This window comes from Oryctolagus cuniculus, chromosome 21 (genome assembly GCF_964237555.1).
Source record: "Oryctolagus cuniculus chromosome 21, mOryCun1.1, whole genome shotgun sequence".
In the NCBI taxonomy this organism is placed as follows: domain Eukaryota; kingdom Metazoa; phylum Chordata; class Mammalia; order Lagomorpha; family Leporidae; genus Oryctolagus; species Oryctolagus cuniculus.
In genome coordinates, this window is record NC_091452.1 from 4,285,308 (window position 1) to 4,305,685 (window position 20,378).

Here is a 20,378-nt window from a genome sequence, read left to right on the forward strand (position 1 = left end):
TTTCCAAAGCTGACTCTTTCTCATTCCAATTTCTGCTAATACGAGATTTCCCTGGCTATCACCCTCTGGTAGCCGCTCCCGAGTATTTCTCCCTTAAATTACCCGATTTTAGTTACCTAATGAAACCAAATCTCGCTTGGATATCTCAGACGCAGATTCAGGGAGAAGCTGACTCTCTCCTCCTGGGAAGCGGGGGCTCTGTGGAGGTTTCTGCTGCTGCTGCTGAGGCCTGGGGCGCGTGAGATGGTTGCTGAATCGCTGCGTGGCCCTGGTTACGTGGTGGGTGAGTACACGGAGCCCAGCGCCACTGACTATCTTGGCCAGGGTCACACACACCGCTGGTGGCCCAAATCTGCAGGAGATGACCGTCGGGCGCTTGGGTTTGTGGTGTTTGGGTGCCGGATGCTGGGCAGTCACTTGACAGCCCGTGGGGTGCAGACACAGAACAACCACGCGGATTTTCCCTCCTGCGCCTTGCCACCCCAGAAGATGCTGACGCGGAGACGTTCCTGGGGCCCCAGCTTTTCACCTGCACAGAGAGGGAACATTCCTCTCTCCCACAAACGACGCCGCAATTTAGGAAACAATGAAAACGAAAGGGCATCTCGCAATCCTGCCAGGAACAGTCAGCAAATCTCATCGATGAGCGGCTCTGCTGTGGAAATCACCGTGGGATTCTGGGATGAAGCCCATGTGTCCGTGCTGCTTAGCAAACGGCTGGTTGCCCTGTGCCCCTGCCTTGCCACCGCTTCGGAGTATCGGCTGACACCCCAGCAGTCTCGGATGGACTCGCTTTCACGAGTGATGCATTCGGGGCCACGTTCAGGGCATCGACCGCTTTGTGCAAGGAGATCTCAAAGCAGGAGCACAGCCACCTGTCGTGCCACAGCCCTGACACTGCTGACGCTTTCAGTTAAAACCAGAGCTGTCCGTGCGCTCAGCAGTGGTCACTGGGCTCCCTACAGGTGTAGGCTGTGCCCCGGACTCGGGGGATACGAGGAAAGGCCCAGGGTCGGTTTGAAGGTGTTCACAAAGAGATTACAAAATCGCCATGGGACAATGACAGGGTCGCCTCCTGTGCCATGGCGCCCATCTGCTCTGCCCCGGTCAGAAATGATTTTACCAAGGAGGCGCTGGGAATTCTGGGCCCAGGCAGAGAAAGCCAAGGGCACCCCTGGTCATCTTTGCAGACAGCGTCTGTGCTGGTTCCGAGACGACCCCGGACTTCCCCACTGGAACCGTGAGGAGGGACTGTCTGCAGCTGCCTTGGGTACACCCTCGGCACTGTCTTCTACCACAGCAGCGTGGGTGGACCACGACCCTGGCCACCACCACAGACGATAAAGGCAAGAAAAGGCTCCCCTCCGTTAGGGAAGGGTTAAAACGGCCCCTGAGATGACAGCCGGGGTGACTGTGCAGGGTGCAACACCAGTGGGGCATTCAGAAGTCAACCTCTGAGAAGCTGACATTGGCCAGGAGGATTCCTAAGAAAGGAAAAGCTGTCACTGGGTGACTCGAATTTTCCCGGCTCAGTTTGGCAGTGTGCAGGGGGTCGAAGAATCCCTAGAGCAGCGTCCAGGAGGGGAGTGGGTGCAGGGGTGGAGGAGTCCCTGGAGCATTGTCCAGGTCAGGAGTCAGGGCAGGGGGTCGAGGAGTCCCGGGGGCATTGTCCAGGTCAGGAGTGGGGGCAGGGGGTCGAGGAGTCCCTGGGGCATTGTCCAGGTCAGGAGTCGGGGCAGGGGGTCAAGGAGTCCTGGGGGCAGTGTCAGCTGTGACAGAGCCCCTGGGTCAGGAGTGGGGGCAGGGGGTGGGAGAGTCCCTGGGGCATTGTCCAGGTCAGGAGTCGGGGCAGGGGGTCGAGGAGTCCCTGGGGCATTGTCCAGGTCAGGAGTCAGGGCAGGGGGTCGAGGAGTCCCTGGGGCATTGTCCAGGTCAGGAGTCGGGGCAGGGGGTCGAGGAGTCCCTGGGGCATTGTCCGGCTGTGGCAGAGCCCCTGGGTCAGGAGTGGGGGCAGGGGGTCGAGGAGTCCCTGGGGCATTGTCCAGGTCAGGAGTCAGGGCAGGGGGTCGAGGAGTCCCTGGGGCATTGTCCAGGTCAGGAGTCGGGGCAGGGGGTTGAGGAGTCCCTGGGGCATTGTCCGGCTGCGGCAGAGCCCCTGGGTCAGGAGTGAGGGCAGGGGCTCGAGGAGTCCCTGGGGCATTGTCCAGGTCAGGAGTCGGGGCAGGGGGTCGAGGAGTCCCTGGGGCATTGTCCAGGTCAGGAGTCAGGGCAGGGGGTCGAGGAGTCCCTGGGGCATTGTCCAGGTCAGGAGTCGGGGCAGGGGGTCGAGGAGTCCCTGGGGCATTGTCCGGCTGTGGCAGAGCCCCTGGGTCAGGAGTGGGGGCAGGAGTGAACCTGAACAAACCAACCAAGCAGGCACAGCAAACCCTTCCCCTTGCTGCGTCCCTAACAAACAGAAAACAATACTATTTTCGCTTACCAAAGAAGTGTTTTAAAAATCTTGTGAGGCGGCCGGCACCGCGGCTCAATAGGCTAATCCACTGCCTGCGGCACCGGCATACTGGGTTCTAGTCCCGGTCGCTCCTCTTCCAGGCCAGCTCTCTGCTGTGGCCCGGGAGTGCAGTGGAGGATGGCCCAAGTGCTTGGGCCCTGCACCCCATGGGAGACCAGGAGAAGCACCTGGCTCCTGCCATCTGATCAGCGCGGTGCACCGGCTGCGGCGGCCATTGGAGGGTGAACCAACGGCAAAGGAAGACCTTTCTCTCTGTCTCTCTCACTGTCCACTCTGCCTGTCAAAAAAAAAAAAAATCTTTTGAGGCAATAATGACAACAATGAACTAAATAAATGGGAGAGCCATTAACAGTCTTAATAGAAACAAAATAAGAGGTTTAACTCCAATGATGTTAGGTCGCATCAGAAACTGAACAGACAAATCATGAACTAGGAGGCCCGCTCGCGCCTCGTCAGAGCTCTTCTGTGCCCCTCGCACCTTGGTTTCACTCACGCTGTTTGCGCAGATGTAAAATTTCTCAAAAATTCAGATAAATGCACATAATGCAAGATGCTGTCTGCTTACGGTTCATCCATGCACTGAAGCCTGCCCCGCATCTTGGTTTTCCTAGCACTGATTTTTGCACAGAGTTCAAGTGTTTGATCGCACACAAAGCAGTGTCTCCACTTGGTCAACCTTTCGGTCCTATGCCTGCTCGGTTGCCTACAATGTCTTCTGGGCTGATGTGTGCAGACAGAAATCCCAACAAGATTGGCTTCCGGCTTCCAAGTACAGCAGCACCCCCGTGAGACCCTGGCCTTGAGTTTGGTTTTCCTTGGGCGAGGAGAGAGGGGAGACCCTGGTTCTGTGAGAAGTCTGGGCTCGGGGTTGACTTCTCCCGAGAGAAGCAGAGTCTTCCTGCTTGGGCGGACCCCTGAGCTGTCACCCGGCTCCGTACCAGTCGTCGGGTCCAGACAGGATTTCTGTGATAGAAGCAAAGTTTACTTCTCAGCGAAGTGGCTCCCAAGGACACCGGCATCGATCATCCGGGGAACAGCCCACTGCTCTCGGAGGCACACGGTGCCCGCACGACAGGCCTGGCAGGCGGCTGCCACTTCCTCTGCCAGGCTTGCCCGCCTTCCCTCATCCCCTCCCCTAGCACCGCTGCTCTCTCCCGAATGCCTGTGCCTTTGTTGTCCACGTTTTTCACAGCGAGAGTTCCTCCAGGTGTTAACAATCAAGGGGTCATTCCCTGAATTTTTAAGGCAGTCTGTCCATCACATCTTTCCTAGGAGTATGGCTTTTTAACACCTACAGGCATTTCTGGAGGACCTGCGTTAGCCTTGCGTCTGTTGTCCAATACTGTCGAGTTACGTGAAGATGGAGAAGTTGGCGGTGGAGGAATCACCCGTCGCTGAGCTGGTCTCTAGCGAATGAGTGAGATCTGGCTTCATCAGTCGTTTTGATGTCAACGTTGACGTCTTCCCTGGTCAGGTGCTGGCCGTTGTCAGACACAGCGGGGTGCCCCAGGGCGCTGTGGCCGGTGCCTTCCCGGTGAGTCCAGGTGACACCGGAGAGCCCCGGGCATCCTAGCAAAGTAGCAGCGAAGACCCAGCAGGCCTCAAAGTGCACGGACGCTGTCAGCGACAAGGAAGGAAGCCAGCCAGGCCGGCCAGTGTGTGCCAGCTGGCCTGCAGCATCGACATCAGCCGAGTGCCCCGGGCTCCTCGGACTGCGCCCAGCAAAGCAGACACTGGGCGGCCTGGACTGGGCTCAGACCTGCACTGGAGGGGTTGGCCCTTCCCTTCCGGCAGGCGGGCTGCACTTCTCCTAAACACATCCTTCTTCTCCACGGTGTGTGTTGGCTTGTTCTGAAAATGACGGCTTTGGGGCCGGTGCTGTGGCGCAGTAGGTTAAAGCCCTGGCCTGAAGAGCAGGCATCCCATATGGGTGCCGGTTCGAGTCCCGGCTGCTCCACTTCCAATCCAGCTCTCTGCTGTGGCCTGGGAAAGCAGTAGAAGATGGCCCAAGTGCTTGGGCCCTGCACCCACATGGGAGACCTGGAAGAAGCTCCTGGCTCCTGGCTTCGGATTGGCACAGCTCCAGCGTTGCAGCCATCTGGGGAGTGAACCAGCAGATGGAAGACCTCTCTCTCTCTCTGGCTCTACCTCTCTCTGCAACTCTGTCTCTCAAATAAATAAAATAAATCTTTTTTTTAAAAGAAAATGATGGCTTCACTCCTTTGGCTCAGTTTCCCTGTATCCGTGATGAAACACAGTTTCAATGTCGCGCTTGGAGAAGTCTTCTGTTTCTACACGCTTATGCTCCACCTCTTTCACGTCACACGCTTGTGGCGACAACCCACACTTACGTCCCAATCACTTCAGGGACTTCAGTATCCACGCCTTCAGAGAGCTACACTTCCCATGCCAGAGGGACCGTATTTTGCTGACTCATCACCAGCCCCCAGCACGTAACACCGGCGTAGGCGGGGTCGTATCCCAGGGCGGCGTTAGCACGGCATAAGGCCGTGGAGACACGTGAGGAGGCTTTCCTGACACACTTGGGGCTGAGTGTCGGAAACTAGCGATGCCGCAGTCACTGGGCGCTCACAACCTGACATCTACCCCTCATCGTCGACGCACGATCTAATGCAACCGTGAAGAATGGAGACGTAAATACCGCCCTTCCAGGTGCGGGCACAAAACAGCCACGGCCACGGCCGCCGGGGCAGAAGCAGGTGCCGGCTGGCGGCTCTGGAGACGCTGCTCTTCCCTGATAAAGGAGGCAGGCATCCCACATCCCAGCCCGGCTCCGCTGGATGTGCGACTCTCGGAACACGTGGCAGTCATCCCGTGACCTGAGGGAGAGGGAGCCTACCGTGGAGACTCAGCTCAGTGCGTCTTCAAAACTGAACTGTTGCCCACGGCTTCTTACCTCCAGACAGCTTGCTAACTAAGAACACCAGGCACTTCCCTGTCAGCCGTGGGGTTTTCTGCTTCCGGCAGACACGGCCGTGGGTGTTGGGCTAAGCTACCTCAGCACTCTGCGCTCTGTTCCTTCACCCGTGAGATTTCGGGAGGATCCAGCATCTCTCACACCCACCACCACGAAGACAGATTCTACGACAAGTCGGAGTGTAGACTCTGGTAACTCGTGGAGACGGGAGGATCTGCGTAGATGTTGCTTGAAGTTATACGCTGCTCTCACCGGAAGGGCGCCCATCCATTTCCTCTCGCTCTGAATGGTTCAGTCGTGGCAAGTAAAACCCTCTAATGATGCGCGGAAAAGTACGGTGAACACGTCGAGAACCGTCGGCAGCCGCGGGCCGCGCTCCGTGCCCCACAGCGACTCGGGAACGGCTGACAGCTGCATCCGGGGCTCGGATCTGATCTTTGGATTTCCTGCTGTCAGTTCATTCTCGTTAGGAGTGAAAAAGGCAAAGGAAAGAGCGGCGTTTTTCTATTCTAGGGCCAGCTATAATTACCTCCCGAAATATCTGCCTTTTACCCCTTGCAGAACTTTTTATAGCCGTCGTGGGAGTCACGACGGGAGAGCTGACAGCAAGGCGGGAAGCAGGGGCTGCTCCTCCGCCCGTCCGTTCCTCAGCCCCCACCCGCTTCTAAAGTCTTAAAGCTTTGATGCACATTTTGGTGTGCAGGGTAACTTTCCCACACACAACGCAGTGCAACCGAGCAAACCGGGCCAGCGGCCTATGCGTTCCCTCGCCCTCCGGGGTGTGGGGAGCCCTGCTCTTTGCCCCTCTCCTCCAGCTCTTGGCTCAGCGTACGGAGAGCCCTGCAGAAGGCCAGAACCTGTCACCCCCGCCCACAGCACCGAGTAACGGCTGCGACTCCCCCAGGCTCAGCACCGATCCCGGAGCAGGTGCAGCAGCCGAGCCGTCGCCTCCCGCGGAAATCAGGAAGGAGCTGGACTTTGCACAGGCACGCGCAGGCACGAGCTGCCTTCATTGTCACGCAGCTTTGGTCGCAGTGCACTGTGCGCTGACTCAGGACAGTTTCTGACTGGGTGTGCAGTCATGGGCCATGCAAAGGGCAGGAGACAAAGTCTCACGTCCACGCCGTCGCCGGCAGCTGAACGGTCAGGGAGCCCTGCTAGAGGCGTCACGAACCTGCTCAGTGTGGAAAGTTACTATGCAATCATCCCTGACGCACAGTGAGTTCAGCATCCCGTGTGGTTGTGTGTGTGTATGTGTGTGCATGTGTGTATGTGTATTGTGTATGTGTGCAGGCATGTATGTGTGTGCATGCACATGCGTTTATGTGTGTGTGCATGTGTGAATGTGTCTCTGTGTGTATGTGTGTGTAGGTGTATATGTGTATGTGTGTATCCATGTATGTGTATGTGTGTATGTGTATATATGTGCATGTGTGCATGTGTGGGTATGTATTTATGTGTATATATGTGCATGTGTGCATATATGTATGTGTATGCGTGTGTATGTATATGTGTGTATGTGTATATTTGTGTATGTATATGTATATATGAATATATGTGTCTATGTGTGAATATGTGTATATGTGTGTATGTGTGTATGTGTGTGTGAGTGTGTATGTGTATATTTGTGGGTGTATGTGTGTATGTGTGTATGCATGTGTATATATGTGTGCATATGTGTGTATATGTATATATATATATGTATATATGAATGTGTGTGTTTGTGTGCGTATGCATGTGTGTATACATGTATGTGTGTATGTGTATGTATGTATGTGTATATATATGAATGTGTGTATGTATATATGTATGTGTGTATGTGTGTGTATGTGTATATTTGTGTGTGTATGTGTGTATATATATGTATGTATATATGTATATATATGAATGGTGTATGTGTGTGTTTATGTGTGTGTATGCATGTGTGTATATATGTATGTGTGTGTATGTATGTGTATATATATGAATGTGTGCATGTATATATATGTATGTGTGTATGTGTATATTTGTGTGTGTATGTGTGTATGTGTGTGTATATATGTGTGTGTATATATATGTATATATGAATATGTGTATGTGTGTGTGTTTATGCATGTGTATGCATGTGTGTATATATGTATGTGTGTATGTGTATGTATGTATGTGTGTACATGTGTGTATGTGTGTGTCTACCACGTGAAGTAATAAAGCGGAGTGGTTGCGTGCACGCCGTAAAAGCATCAGTGACGTCCACTCGATGTCTTTCTTTCCGAGCCCCGAGCAGGCTCCTTTCTCCCTGCGTCCTAGCACAGAACTGTAGTTGGCCGGTGAGCACCGCCGTGCATAAGTGGACCAAACTAGACCTTGCAAATGCTCCCACGCGGTCGTAAGTCAGGACCAGGAGAACGGGGGTGTGGGAGTGGGGAGGGGGCTGTGGCAGGAGGAGCAACGTTAGGAGGTCTTCCTTGAAAACCTCTCTGGGGAGCGATGCACGCTGCCCCCAGCCCCAGGCCCAGCCATCCTCTCTCCCTTTCGTGAGGAAGACAGGGCAGAGCCACAGCTCAGACCTGGGGCGGTGGTGGCGCCTCCTCGGCGGCGCTGTCTCTCCTCAGGCAGAGGGCACACGTCCAGCGTGGAAGGGCTGTGGCACGCCGTCCTCGGCCTGCGGGAACGCCGTGGAGCGTCCAGCCCCGCCCTGCCCTGTGACGTCCACACGAGCCCCATCGCAGTGCGGGTGACGGCTGCTACGGAGAAGCAGGGCTGAGTCCTGGGAGAGAGAGGCCTGCGGAGGGTCCCTGCGGGGTGAGCACGGGAAAGCCCTTCAGAGCGAGGTGACGAGAGGCCAACCACGCAGCGACGGCAGGAAATACCACCAGGCAGACAGAACAGAACAAAGCATCACACGTGGGAACCAGCTTGGGGTTCAAGACGGTCCCGTGTCTGGACCCTGCGGGGGCGGGGCCAGAGGGCCGCTGAGAGCGACTTGGAACGTCGGCTGTGGTGGCGCCTTGGCGTTGGAGAGCGTGGTCCTCAGTCTGCCAATCGCAGTCACAATCAGCTCCTTGTCAAGTTTGTAGAGAGCAAGATTCCTTTTTTCTTCACATCCAACCTACATCCAGCATTGAGACCCTTTGGAGTGACTTGTGCACACACACACAGACACACACACAGACACGCACACACACCAGGGTTCCGTTTCCAGTCTGGGAGAAGGCTCTGCATCTTCATCCAAAACAGCTGCAGGCACCCGCACTCCAGGTTCCCTCCTCCAAGTCCTCGGAGTACCTGCTGTCACTCATCTTGTGATGACAGAAATAAAGTGGACGCCCATCAGCCTGACTCAGTTGTCCCATAACGTGTCCCTGTGTTGTAGGTTATACACGTGTCCCTGTGTTGTAGATTGGACAGAGCATGTCCCTGTGTTGTAGATTGTACACAACGTGTCCCTGTGTTGTAGATTGTACACAACGTGTCCCTGTGTTGTGGATTGTGCACGAGTCCCTGTGTTGTAGGTTGTGCACGTGTCCCTGTGTTGTAGATTGGACACAACATGTCCCTGTGTTGTAGATTGAACACAACGTGTCCCTGTGTTGTAGATTGGACAGAGCGTGTCCCTGTGTTGTAGGTTGTACACAATGTGTCCCTGTGTTGTAGATTGGACACAACATGTCCCTGTGTTGTAGATTGGACAGAGCGTGTCCCTGTGTTGTAGGTTGTACACAATGTGTCCCTGTGTTGTAGATTGGACATGTGTACCTGTGTTGTAGATTGTGCATGTGTCCCTGTGTTGTAGATTGTGCACAATGTGTCCTGTGTTGTAGATTGTGCACAGTGTGTCCCTGTGTTGTAGTTTGTGCACAACATGTCCCTGTGTTGTAGATTGAACACAACGTGTCCCTGTGTTGTAGATTGAACACAACGTGTCCCTGTGTTGTAGTTTGTGCACAATGTGTCCCTGTGTTGTAGATTGTACACGTGTCCCTGTGTTGTAGGTTGTACACATGTCCCTGTGTTGTAGGTTGTATATATGTCCCTGTGTTGTAGGTTGTACACAACGTGTCCCTGGGTTGTAGATTGGACACAACGTGTCCCTGTGTTGTAGATTGTACACGTGTCCCTGTGTTGTAGGTTGTACATGTGTCCCTGTGTTGTAGGTTGTACACAACATGTCCCTGTGTTGTAGGTTGTACATATGTCCCTGTGTTGTAGATTGTACACAATGTGTGCCTGTGTTGTAGGTTGTACATGTGTCCCTGGGTTTTAGATTGTACACGTGTCCCTGTGTTGTAGGTTGTACAGAACGTGTCCCTGTGTTGTAGGTTGTACACAATGTGTCCCTGTGTTGTAGGTTGTACACAACGTGTCCCTGTGTTGTAGGTTGTACACAATGTGTCCCTGTGTTGTAGATTGGACAGAGCGTGTCCCTGTGTTGTAGGTTGTACACAATGTGTCCCTGTGTTGTAGGTTGTACACAACGTGTCCCTGTGTTGTAGGTTGTACATATGTCCCTGTGTTGTAGATTGTACACAATGTGTGCCTGTGTTGTAGGTTGTACACAACGTGTCCCTGTGTTGTAGGTTGTACACAATGTGTCCCTGTGTTGCAGATTGGACAGAGCGTGTCCCTGTATTGTAGATTGTACACAATGTGTCCCTGTGTTGTAGGTTGTACACAATGTGTCCCTGTGTTCTAGGTTGTACACAACGTGTCCCTTTGTTGTAGGTTGTATACAACGTGTTCCTGTGTTGTAGATTGGACACATGTCCCTGTGTTGTAGGTTGTACACATGTCCCTGTGTTGTAGGTTGTACACAGTGTGTCCCTGTGTTGTAGGTTGGACACAGTCGTTTGTTGTTGGGCGCAGCAGCCCACGTCCGCACTTGGAACCCTGCATCCGCTTCCGAGCCCCGACGACTCTGTCCTGGCCCAGCTTCCTGTTCTGCGCATCCTGGGGGGAGCAGATGACAGCTCCAGTGCGTGGGCCCCTGCACCCATCGGGGAGGCCCTGATGGAGGTCCTGGTTCCTGACGTAGGCCTGGCCCAGCCCTGGCTGCCCAAAGTGCCTGTTATCCAACCTCCTCCAACCTGCCGCATTCCTCTCCCCCAACTCTTCCAGCGTCTAGAACATCCAGGCCCTGAGCAGTGCCAGATGACTCGCAGGATTTCTCCTCCTCCCGGGAGGTGGCTCCTGACGAGCTCCCGCTGTCCCAACCCAAGGGCAGGCAGAACCTGCCTTTGCCAAACCCAGAGGGGCACGGGTGCCGAGCAGAAGCCTGGATTCCTCCTCGAGGGGAGGCTCCAGCACATTCATCGAGGATGAGACGGAGTGTGCGGCCCCGTGGGAACAGAAGTCACTGCTAGGGCCCTGGAGGTTGGCCGGGGACTTGGATTTTTATTTCAAATTTAATTCAATTCAACAAATAGTTAATGAACTCTAACAAGCCACCAGTCCCGTGCAGGGGACACAAGCACCCTTCAGCCAGCAGCGTCTGCGAGTGACAGCCCAGACTCGGCTGATGCTTTGAATAAAACATACAGAGAACAAAGGAGAGCGTGCGGGTGATTATTTGCAGAGAGCTGTGTGGATCTGGGCTCAGAAAACACGCAACCTCGCATAATGAAAATACCTAATTTCATAATTAGGGGTTATACATTGTAGCAGTGTGCAATACATCATCCTCTCCCTCTCTCTCATTAAGCAGTCTCAGAGCTGCTCTCTGGAAGTGACGGTGAGCTGTGTGCAACCTGAAACACAGCAGAAGCAGTTTTCTTTCGTTCAGTGGAATTAATCGAACGAGAGGGAATACTCCATTCATAGACGAGACCCACTGACACGATCACCACACAATACCCCTCCGGTTGGGATGAAAAGGATCACAGAATGACAGCATGTGTGTGGTGTGCTTATTAGCAGAATTTCTGCAGAATTGCTTACCGCACAAGTCATTGCTAAGCAACCATAAAACTTTAAAAACGTGGAAGAGACAAATTGAACCAGCTCCCTATAAATGAGCTTAATGCAAAACTGAAGCGACGTAACAGATCTAGGCAGCCAGCTACCTTCTGAGAAAGTGAAGCTCGGAGACGAGAGAGAAAGGAGGTTGCTGTCCGAAGGCTGCCAGGACCACGGATGAACGCTTGTGGGGCCTGTGGAACCAGCCTGCCTTTACCTCCAGGCCCTGTGAGCCAGGACTCCCTCCTGCCGCACACAGCACCAGGGCTCCTTCCGTGTGTGCAAAGCACAGAGACAAAACCTGGATTAGACATCGGTGCCTCCCAGGGGACAGGTGCAGCCGAATGTCTTGAAAGAGGCTGATGGTGTCTTCACTCCTCCCACCACATTCTGTGTGCCACAGGCTGCCCACTGCCTATTCAACACCACCCGCATCTCCATCGGCTAACAGAACCCTGGCTCCAGCCCCCAGGAGGCCCTGGCAGGTGGTGCTACCAGGCATGCAGGAAGCACCGTGGAAGGGGCAGCACCGTGATAGGAGCCCGCTGGCACCCCCTCTTGCTGCTTGAAGGCCGCAGGCATCGCCTGTTCTGTGCTCCCTGAGCCTTTAGGTCCCAACTCAAATACCAACTCAGCAGGTAGAGGTCTCGCCCGACCCCATGACGTTGTAGGGCACACGGAAAGCTTGATATCAAGCACGGTGCAAATATTTACACCACAGACACCGGCAAATGCTACAAATCAGAGATTTTTTCCCCATTTACCAAAGCACCACTGCCCCCGTCCAAGATCAGAAGGCCTTGTCCTGCACAGACTCACAGCTTCCTATGCATCACCTGTGTTCGCGCTCACAAATATTCTTAATGCTCACGGGCAGATGTTGTGTCTGACACGCTGTATTCCCACCATTCAGTGCCTGGACGGCAGGTGCTCTGTAGCCATCGTGGAAGGAGGGTGAGGGAGGGAAGGCTGATTCCAGAGAGCCGACAATGATAAGCAGGATTCGAACGTAACCAACGGTCTGGGAAAATGGGCCGTAAATAAATGAAATGATCATTCCCACAAAGGACTCCAGTGCAGGATACATGAAGGAGTCTCATCGATCATTGAGCACGGAGAGCAACCCAAAGGAAAATGCACTCCGGATACAGAGACAGAAGTCCGAAAGCTCCCCACGCAGGTGAAGAACACCCTGAGCTGTCAGAGCGCTCCGGGTGTGCACTAGAGATACTCGCTGGCATCCGCGGTGACACCTGTGAGGGGACAGACACCACCGTCACTGGGGGAGGAGGAGTTGGGGCCAGGATGCAGGTTCCGGTTGGGGTGAATCCCAGGGAATTCAGCAGTCAGGAGAAAGCAAGGTGGATGCGTGCTAAAAGCCACGTGGGAGGAAGGATGGGTGGATGGACAGAGAGAGCATTGACTGACAGGCAATTATTTTATAAATCAATTTTTTGTTTTATAAATTCTTAATAAACCAACATTCATGCAAATTAAAAACACAAGCAAAAAAATCAACAATACACAGTTTTCAGATAACACGTACACACACACTAAAGTAAGACACACCTTGAATGCATTACTTATGGGGCAATGGGGAATAGGAGAAAATTAGGTAATGACTCAACCAATTGATCAACTGCTGGCGAGATCAGCGTGGTGTGGCGTTGACTAATTACAGTATTGGGACATTGACTAGGCTGCGGGGTTGACCCAGCCCTCTGCACACCAGAGCCAACAGAACTCAGCCACCCCGGCCGTCAGTCGCACACACCCCACAGCGGGCCCAGCAGGCTCCACCCGCGCGCTGCTGCTTCCGTCCTGTGCTGCCTTCTCTCTCCTCGCGCAGCGTCACCTGCCCAGATCACATCGTGGGCTCGGAGCCATGCCACGTGGAGCTGGCCACTGAGGTCTAGCATGTCCACCTCCCAGAGAGGGCAGACGTGCCTCTCCCATGTCGTGACGCCACAGCAGGAGCCGACTCTGGACTTGCGTGTCCTCTTTGCACTGGCGGCGCGCCCCCGGCTGGCCGTCCGCGCCCTCCGCCTCCCTGCACTGCGGCTGCTTCTCACGGTAGGAATAGTTGCTACTTCACTGTAGAAAACTGCTGGCGCGCCGTTCTGCCCTTAGACATCGTCGCTGGCTCTCTGCAGGACACACCGGCCCTAACCACATCCCGCGACGCCCGGGCTCTGGTGGCCATCACCGGCCCCTGGAGGGCAAGCCCACCGTACTCTCATCCCGTGCTCACCATGATGTCCGATGAAACTCCGCCGACTTTCCAAGTCCGGTTAAACTCCACCTCCTCGGGTGATAACTGGTCCTTGTCCACACCCCCAGCCTCTCCCGTGCCCCTCTTTTCACAGATCGCGTGCAGAACGCTCCCGCCCAGGGCTGTGCTCCGCCTGGAATCGTCTCCAAGATGCCCCGTGGCTGCTCCTCCTCGGGGTTCAGGCCTCAGCCCCAGCGACTGTCTTCCCTGGCTCAGTCCTTCTTCCCGCCGCCCTCCCCACGCCAACCCCGCTGGGAGCTGCATCACTTCTTCCCGGGGCTCGGAGTCCCCCTCTCACCGTCTGCTTCCTCCCCCACCGTAGTGTAAACCCCTGGGGAGCCATGCGTGGGCCCCCTGCGTCCACATGGGCTGCGACAGGCCCGGGGACACGGGGAACCCTTGATTCCCCCGCGCTGTTGACAAGGAAATGGAGAGAGGGCGGGGCTCAGCAAAGGTGCAGGGCTGGAGGGTGCTGAGCCCCGGAAGTCCCAGCCGGCAGGGCTGCCCCAGTCCCTCACTCGCGCCAAGGGAGCTGGCGTTCCCAGAGCTGCACTGCTGGCCTCAGCTGGCCAGGGTGTCCCACGGGCCCTGGAGCTCTTCCTGTTGGCTGCAAGAAAGCAGTGGGAATGTACCTGCTGTTAGCAGCAGGCTCCCAGGGCAAGGGAGAGGGGCACCGGGGGGCCTTAAATGTAAAGAGGGTGGAGGCGCGATGACCCTGAACTTCACCCAAACACCAGGCACCCACATTACCTCCTCGTTTTGACGGGCTTCTTTGGTGGGCTTTGTGCCCCAGGGATGCCCGGGACCTAATCCCAGAGCCCGTGCACACAAAAAGGGCTTTTACAGGTGAGATCAGGATTAGCAACCGTAAAACAGAGAGTTTCCTGGTGGACCCAACCTACATGCAGGAGCCCTTGAACGTGGAAGAAGGAAAAGACTCAGACAGGGGGCTGCGAGGACTGGGGACGAGGCAGAGACGTGGAAGCTGGAGGGAACCTGGGTGCCACGGCTGGCTTTTAGGGTAGAGGAAGAAAATCACAGGTCAGGAATGAGGGCAAGAAAAGCCCACGGCTGACCGCCTGCAAGGACACAGAGACCTCTGGAAATTGATTCTCCCCCCGGTCCTCCCGAGCACGCAGGCCCGCCCACACCTGGTGAGCCTCTTACGGGAATGAACGCCGTGAGACACCCGAGCTCCCGGCAGGCACTCTGTGGTCGTTTGTTATGGTGCGCGTAGACAGCCCAGGCGGATCGAGGAAACACCGGATGACCGAGCTCGCCAGTCCTTCAGGAGACTCATGAATCGAGACGGTGTTTGCAAAGACTGACCGGCAGCCACGGATGTCCTGCTCGCCTGGCCGAGACTTGCCTGGCAGGCCAGCACCATGGCGACAAGACAGTGCGCCGACTTCAGTCCCATCTTGATGCACTGCAGCAGGTGCATCGGCCTGTCTCAGATGTCCCCGGGCACAGGCCTGTGTGTGATTAGCAGGTGCGTCGGCCTGCCTCAGATGTCCCCGGGCACAGGCCTGTGTGTGATTAGCAGGTGCGTCGGCCTGCCTCAGATGTCCCCGGGCACAGGCCTGTGTGTGATTAGCAGGTGCGTCGGCCTGTCTCAGATGTCCCCGGGCACAGGCCTGTGTGTGATTAGCAGGTGCATCGGCCTGTCTCAGATGTCCCCGGGCACAGGCCTGTGTGTGACCAGCCATCACACTACAATAAGCCAGTCAGCTCGCAGTGCAGGGAGCCGTTTATTTCCCCTGCGGGCTGTGGCTCGCTGTTCCTGGAAAACGCTCAGCCCTGGGCCACCCATAGCAAACACAAGCTGGGTGCTGGGCCGTGATTCCCAATGTGCTTCCAGTCATGGAGGCTAAAGGAGACCCCGGGGAGTGAGCACGGCTTCGAGGCCTGGCTGCGGACACCACATATCCATGCCCTGTGGAGTCAGCCCATGTGGGCTGGGAGGAGCCTGATTGCTCCAGGGGTGGATAGACAACCAGGCTTAGCCAATCAGGTTATCCCATCCTCCATGCATGCCACAGTAACTGGCCAATGGCAAGCTTCTGGCTCAAATCGAGCCAATTAGAGGCAGCCCGGAGTCTCCGCTGCGACCCCAGTGGCTGGGAGAGCAGCCAGCCCGGCACACGGGAAACCCACACGTGCTCAACAGCTGGGTGTGTGATGTCATCGAACGGCAAGCGGGTCAGACTCCGAATGTGTGCGCTCATCCGGGCAGCGGTTCCACTGCTTTCCGGGTCAGCCGTGTAGACTCACCCACTTGTTTCCTGAGGAAGGGGTCTGTATACCACCAAGGCAGAAGGCCCGGCGCGACCCCAGCCCAGCACCTAGCAGCATTCCTGGCACACTGGGGCAGCGTTCCTGGCACACTGGGGTACTCGGGACACGTTTGCTGGACGAGTGAACCCAGGGCGCTGTCCACTCCCAGCCTCAGTGCCGGCGATCTCCCTGGATTTTCCGTCTGGTGCTGTTGGGTGATTTGGTTGGGATTCTGGATCTTTCACTTGGGATAACGGAGCAGGCTGATTCTCTGTCCACCTCCGCGGGGGGCAAGCGCTGGCAGCACACTCCCTCTACCCGGCCTCGAGGGCAGCCCTGGCCGGCGGGGCGGGGACTGGTGCAGACTCAGCCGCGGGACCGGATGCTCATCTGAACCAAGGCATCTGCAGGAAAAGCCCCACTGCACGAAATTCACAATTCCGAAATCTGTTAGGCAGCGCTTCGTAGTGCACGCAGCGCCTGTGTCCCCGCCACCGAGCTCTGCATTTACCAGGTGGGAAATGCATGCTAATCGCTTTCCCCGCCAATTACCATCTCTGTGTTTGAAGACAGGAACATGTGTCTGTTCTCTTGCGGTTGGGCCTTTGCGCTTAATTTCCTTGCGCTGCTGCCTGTCTGACACAGCACAGCGGTGGGGGCCAACATCCTAGGGATGCAGTCCTGGTTCAAACCCAGCTCCCTTAACGTGATTCCTCTCCAAAAGCCACTTCCCATTTCTGAGCCTCCGTGCCTCACCTGAACGTGGGGATAAACCAGGAGTGCTCTGAGCACGCTGGGAGGAGTTTAGTAGGATGGGTGCGTGGAGAGCACCCCGGAGACCCCAGCCTCTTGAAATGTGTGCACCGCTGAAAACCCCATGCTGGGACCCGCCAGGCACAGGGTCACTTCCCAGCCAGGATGCACTGGGGCCTTGGACGGCCAAGAAACACGTGTGCCAGCCAGTGCTTGGTGTGGCAGGGCCTGCCTGAACGGAGGGTGTGGAAATGCACCAGACACGGCCCCTGGCCCCGGGAATCTTAGGAAAACCAAGCCAGTGGAGAATTAGTCACACACCTTGGGACACAGCACCGGCAACAGATACCCCGGCCCAGGGGGAGACCAGCGCGTGGGCACGGCCATCCTGAGAAGACGCAGCCTGGACAGACGGACCAGGAGCCAGGGGAGTCGGCCAGGAGCGTGCAGGTGGTAAGACAGGCTGGTGCCTCCAAGTGTTTTCTCTTTGTTCTACTATAGATTGACAGAAAGTAGGGGTTTAGAGTTCCACCTTACGCAGCCGTGGTGCACGATGGGAAGGGGGCACTGGCTGCCACACCATGCGTTTCATCATGGGTGGCTTCCTGGCACCCCACTGTGGTCACTGCCGTGGTGGTCCTGCCGCCCACTGTGGTCACCGCCGTGGTGGTCCTGCCGCCCACTGTGGTCACTGCCGTGGTGGTCCCTCCACCCACTGTGGTCACTGCCGTGGTGGTCCTTCCACCCACTGTGGTCACCGCCGTGGTGGTCCTTCCGCCCACTGTGGTCACTGCCGTGGTGGTCCCTCCACCCACTGTGGTCACTGCCGTGGTGGTCCTTCCACCCACTGTGGTCACTGCCGTGGTGGTCCTGCCTGCCCACTGTGGTCACCGCCGTGGTGGTCCTGCCGCCCACTGTGGTCACCGCCGTGGTGGTCCTTCCACCCACTGTGGTCACCGCCGTAGCGGTCCTGCCGCCCCACTGTGGTCACCATCGTGGTGGTCCTGCCGTGCAACCCACGAACGCAGTGAAACCCTCCCCACCCCCAGCACCTGTCCGCACTGACCTCTCTCCTCGCTCCGTTTGTCAGGAACAAGATGGGGAAGCGGCTTCTCTTCACCCAGCGCGGTGCCCTTGGGACCCACGCAAGCTGTGTGCGAATCAACCGCCCGTTCCTCCTCCTTTCCCAGCAGGGTCCCACGGGACTGGAACGAACACTTGAACACAAGAGCTGCGTCCACAGTAGGCGGGGCTGGGCCAGGAGCTGGGAACCCCACCCACGCCCCGCATGGGCAGCAGGGACCCGACGACTACTTAGCACCACGGCGGCGTCCCAGGGTGCGCGCAAGCAGGAAGCTGAGTCAGGTGAGCGGGAGTGTCCCAGCCAGCGTCTTAGCCACTTGGCCAAACACCCGCCCCTCCCGTGCTCCTGCAGCTGTCCCAAGAGCTGTGACGTCCTTTCTCGGCCCTGACCGGTCTCGTCCAGTTCCCGAGTGGCCTGCAGCATTGACACGGCCAGTGCTTCCCTGCCACTCATTCTTCAGTGAACGCTTTCCTCATTTTTGTCCATTTTCTAGTCACATGGGCTCATTATTGTGTTTTTAAAAGATTTATTTGTTAATTTGAAAGGCAGAGTTACAGAGAGGCAGAGAAAGAGAGAGAGAGAGAGAGAGAGAAAGGTCTTCCATCCACTGGTTTACTCCCCAGTTGCTAGCAACTGCCCGAGCTGCACCAATCCGAAGCCAGGAGCTTCTTCCAGGTCTCCCATGCAGGTGCAGGGGCCCAAGCACTTGTGCCATCTTCTACTGCTTTCCCAGGCCAGAGCAGAGAGCTGGATGGGAAGTGGAGCAGTCAGGACTAGAACCAGCGCGCATATGGGATGCCGGTGCTGCAGGTGGCGGCTTTACCCGCTGCACCACAGCGCCGGCCCATCGTTATTGTGTTTTTCTGGTCTCGTCAGATACACGCTTCGTCGTTACTTCACCCCAGAGCTGCGTCTGTCTCTTCCTCTCCCCGCCAGGCTCTTACGTAGAGCCAGCCTCTCTAACATCGCTGAGGCCCGGGAACTTTGTTTCTCCGTGTAGCCGAGGTTTAAGGACTGTTCACCCAGTCTCGGGTCCCAAGGATTTCCTGCCTTCCCTGTGAAAGCTGCATGGCTCTCATTTACTTCCACGCTCCCTTCTGAATTAGTGCTGGCTGAGGGCTGACCCCGGGGGCAGGCTCTTTCCCCTCCCCTTGTCCAGTGGCTCCAGCAGAGAAACACTGCTTGCTTTGAAGTTAACGCACGACCTCTGCTGAGCGGCATCCGCCGACAGCTTCCCACGGGCGCCGCTGGGATCCCGCTCCGTGTGTGCGGATTTTCCTGGGGACTGACTTGCTGACCCTCCCTCTCGTCAAGAGGGTATAAAGAGTGGGTGCTCTTCTGGGGCTTTCCGTGGTGGGTGAAAGGAAACAGACTCTTAAGACGGCAGAGGGCGGGATTTGTGAAGCACTGGGTCTGTTGCCTGTCGGGAGGGGGAGAGTGGATTTCCACGGAATTCCAGGCGGTGCATAAAGACTTGTGCAAAGCAGTGAAACCTGGCGACTGGCAGCGGGTCTCCCGTGTTGTTTTCCAGCCGAGCATGGGGTCTCCAGCGGCATCAGGGAAGGAGAGAGTTGATGATTTCCACTGGGGTAGATTTCGCTGTGACTGAGCAGAGCCAGGAGCTGGACAGGGTGTGGCTTCCAGCAGGACACAGTGGAGAGGCCGTGGGCCACCAGCCAGCCCTGCAGTCCTCCCTGTGTGATGGCCAGGAAGAGACGTTCTCGCTCCTTCTCCTGCTGGACAGCACCCCGGCCCCCAGCAGGTGCTGCAGGCACAGCTGCTGTTGCGTGGTTACTGCGTGCCCTGGAGGGCTTCCGAGGGGAAGCAATGCCAGGCCACCCTTACAGGAAGCGTCTCCCTTCGCTCAGCAGCAGAGTCCCAGCAGGTGCCAGCACCAGTCCCAGGGGACAGAGGACACAGCCAAGGAAGGTCCCAGGAGGTGTGGCCACCAGCCCAGGATCATGGCACTGGTGGTGACAGTGTGGCTCGGAGTCTGGGCCTGTCCAAGTCTGTGTTGTGGATTTTTTTTCATTTCCTTCTCTTGGGGAAATGGAGAGGATTCGACCCTCTCGAAGGCCTTAGTGAGAGAGTTTCCCACCCCCCAGAATTCTCAGGGGCTTCCATCTTCCTGCTGTTTTTGCACACTGGAAACTGTTGCAAAGCCAGGCTGCTGGGCGTGCACAGAGGCAGACCACGGGGCCACGACCACGGCCACGGCCACGCTCTTACAGGAGGTAGACCAGGTCACTTGGAGCCAAGCCGATGCCAGCCGGTCCACAGGGCGTCCATCTCTCGCCTCCTCCAAGACAGGTCCCGATATACTTATTTCTCATCAGGCTAAATCCAATCAAGTTCAGCTGTCAGATCAGTGCTGCCAGGTGATGCAATCCGTCAACGATGGATTGAATCGGGTGCATAAATCAGGCTCCACGGGTGCCTGGGCAGATGGAATCCACTGGGTTTGGTGTTTCGGTAATAAAAAGAGGCATCACACTCCGATGTAAGCGCCCAGGCAATTTAAGCTGCCCGACCTTGAATGTCATCATGCCACTTTTCTTCAATTCACGAACACACTCTCCATTAACCACAAGGGTAGTTGAGACCATCACAG

At 56.3% G+C, this 20,378-nt stretch overlaps 1 protein-coding gene across 1 annotated transcript; it reads right to left on the reverse strand.

Annotated features, from left to right (window-relative positions):
* Positions 1–1,634: 1,634 nt before the first annotated feature.
* LOC138847467 (uncharacterized) lies at positions 1,635–17,677 on the reverse strand. Its single transcript, XM_070066293.1, has 2 exons — positions 17,566–17,677; positions 1,635–2,365 (listed from the first exon to the last, which is right to left on the reverse strand). Exons 1-2 carry the CDS (start codon positions 17,675–17,677, stop codon positions 1,635–1,637), a joined length of 843 nt encoding a protein of 280 aa, XP_069922394.1.
* Between the last annotated feature and the right edge of the window lie 2,701 nt (positions 17,678–20,378).

What these genes read in the sequence shown, in the direction of transcription:
- LOC138847467 (XM_070066293.1), bottom strand. Translation starts at nt 17,677, where the DNA reads ATGGTGACCACAGTGGGGCGGCAGGACCGCTACGGCGGTGACCACAGT. An exon ending in CCACCACGGCGGTGACCACA is followed by an intron (nt 2,366 to 17,565) that starts GTGGGCAGGCAG and finishes CTCCTGACCCAG; the next exon opens with GGGCTCTGCCACAGCCGGAC.